This window comes from Oncorhynchus gorbuscha, linkage group LG12 (genome assembly GCF_021184085.1).
Source record: "Oncorhynchus gorbuscha isolate QuinsamMale2020 ecotype Even-year linkage group LG12, OgorEven_v1.0, whole genome shotgun sequence".
Taxonomy (NCBI): Eukaryota; Metazoa; Chordata; class Actinopteri; order Salmoniformes; family Salmonidae; genus Oncorhynchus; species Oncorhynchus gorbuscha.
In genome coordinates this window covers 61,817,948-61,820,447 of record NC_060184.1, presented here as the reverse complement: position 1 = coordinate 61,820,447, position 2,500 = coordinate 61,817,948, and the positions used below count along the sequence as shown (strand labels likewise).

At 46.0% G+C, this 2,500-nt stretch overlaps 1 protein-coding gene across 1 annotated transcript in view; it reads left to right on the top strand.

Annotated features, from left to right (window-relative positions):
• Positions 1–2,500, top strand: part of LOC123990398 (guanine nucleotide exchange factor VAV3) — a 148,885-nt gene that overhangs the window by 122,448 nt on the left and 23,937 nt on the right. Inside the window, exon 19 of the mRNA XM_046290955.1 lies at positions 1,140–1,270. Within this exon, the coding sequence (XP_046146911.1) occupies positions 1,140–1,270 (131 nt within the window). The remainder of the gene's footprint in view (positions 1–1,139; positions 1,271–2,500) is intronic.

The following is a 2,500-nucleotide window of genomic DNA, read 5'->3' as shown; positions in this document are numbered from 1 at the left end:
TCTTTCCAGAGAAATGTGCTCACCTCCCCCTAAATGATTAATTCCTATGAGATGAAGCATAATCAACCTCTCTCTTTTGTCATTCTCAAACCCCACTGCTTGGCTTTAGAAACTTTTTAGAGATTCTTTCAATCTCTTTCACTCTCATTTTGATCTCTCTCTCTCTCTCTCTCTCTCTCTCTCTCTCTCTCTCTCTCTCTCTCTCTCTCTCTCTCTCTCTCTCTCTCTCTCTCTCTCTCTCTCTCTCCCTCTCTCTCTTGCTATCTCTATCTCTATCTCTCTCTCTCTCTGGTGTCTGTGGACTTACTGCACGGGTTACTATTCCCTCAGTTCTTGTCATGAGCAGCTGTGGGGAGAGAAAGGCATTGACGTGCTTAATGGAAGATATCCTTTGTCTTGTGTGTGCGTGTGTGCATGCCTTTGTGTGTGTGTGTGTAAGTGTGTGTGTGCGCACGCGCGCTTTTGTGCGTGTGTGTGTGTGTGTGTGCAGAAGTGACCGTGAGAGCCCCATCTTCAGCCCTGCTAGCTTCTCTAGTATTTAAGCACCCTCTCAGCTCACAGGAGAGCTTCTGTCCAGACCAACTCTATCTTAGGCCATAAGGATTAGAGGTTTAGGAAGTGTTACTATCACAGGACCCCCCCCCCACCCCCGTCCAAACCCTGACTTCCCTAGGAACACAGGTACTTTAAAATACATCTGCATCCCTCTCTTGTCGACCATCCTTAATCTATTCTCCCCCATCGTGCTCTTCTGTTTCTACTCTCTGTATAAGAGTCTGAGCTTTCTTCATCACCACACCGTTCTTGTTTGAACTGAATCTCCTTAGATACAAACACAATTGAACAGATATGGCCAAGAAATGTCTCTATTCCTTCTAGTCTACTCGGTTGGATTCTACCTGGCTTTTGTTTTACCTTTGGATAACAAACATGTTTGATGACTGGAAAATGTGATGTTACCAAGACCAAGGATAAAGCTATTGTTTCATAGCTTTAGATTGCTTGGTCGTATATGGATGGTTGGTATGGTGACAAGTGGGAGGGTGGCAAAGGTGCATTGTTTTGCTTTCAGATCTACACACGCACCCATATAGATGAATAGGAACACACTGATATTGTGGTTGTGTTTTCTCTCTCAGGGTTACCTAAGATGTTGGTGACCAGGAACTATTTTGGCGTGCCAAGTCCCATATGTGGCCCGCCCCTCAACATCCAGCAAGGTGACATCATCGAGCTGGTCTGTGCCGATCTACACAGCTCCTGGTGGCAGGTGAGAGAGACATCGGTGTGTGTGTGTGTCTGTCTCGGTGTGTGGCAGGTGAAGTGTCACTTCTCTCCACCAATGACATGTTACCTCCCTCTTGGATCAAACCATGCTTTAACAAACTATTTCAGATGAAACTAAATCAATTGGTTTGTTCAATCAGTGAATCATATGCACCATTGTGTAAACTGAAACATTAAGCCCTGCCCTGACCAGTGACATAACGCTGTTGTGTACCAGCACTGTACAGGTACACCTATTGAAAGACACACCTATTAGACTGGGACAATAACTAAATGAGCAATGTGGAAGGAAAACAAGTGTCATTTTCTCAGTCTTCTTTCTGCTGAACATTTCTGTTTAATTCTCACAATATTCAGTAATCAACATGGCTCTAATTGATTTTCTTAGACTGGTCTGTTTTGTTTGGCAGCTTATTCTAATCTGACTGTGCCTCTGCGCTGTGTGACTCCAGTGTGACTCCTGTGTGACTCCAGTGTGACTCCTGTGTGACTCCAGTGTGACTCCTGTGACTCCTGTGTGACTCCAGTGTGACTCCTGTGTGACTCCCGTGTGACTCCAGTGCATTTCTAGCTGCATTGTCTGTCTGTCACACACTGCTAAGGGTAACTGCACAGGGGGTGGCTTATCCACTGCTTTGTCAATTGTTGAAACTGTAGGTTTCAGCATGGCATTTTTACAGCAACACTGAAGAGCTGTCATAAAACATGGAGGGTACACACTGAAACTACACCCAGACAACACTGAAGAGCTGTCGTAAACATGGAGGGTACACACTGAAACTACACCCAGACAACACTGAAGAGCTGTCGTAAACATGGAGGGTACACGCTGAAACTATACCCAGACAACACTGAACATTTCACCATGTTGTCGTGTGGGGGAAGTCTTATAACACACGTATGCATGCACACACCCACAAACACACACATTCTTCCATAATGTGACTTTAATCTGGGAGAACAATAACAGGCCTTCAGGAGCACGCCAGATGAGGGTGTGGGCATCACCGTCTTTGTGTACAGCTTACCCTGCCAATGTGTGTGTGCCTTTCCAAACCACACAGAGGCACACGCCCATTCAGACACCTTCCAGCTCTTTGTTTGTGTGTTTTGGGCTAGCTGGCTGTCTGGCTGGCTGGCTGGATGGCTGGCTGGCTGAATGGATGGTAGAATGGCATTACAACAGCAGCAGCAGGGAGGAAGGCTATTTGCT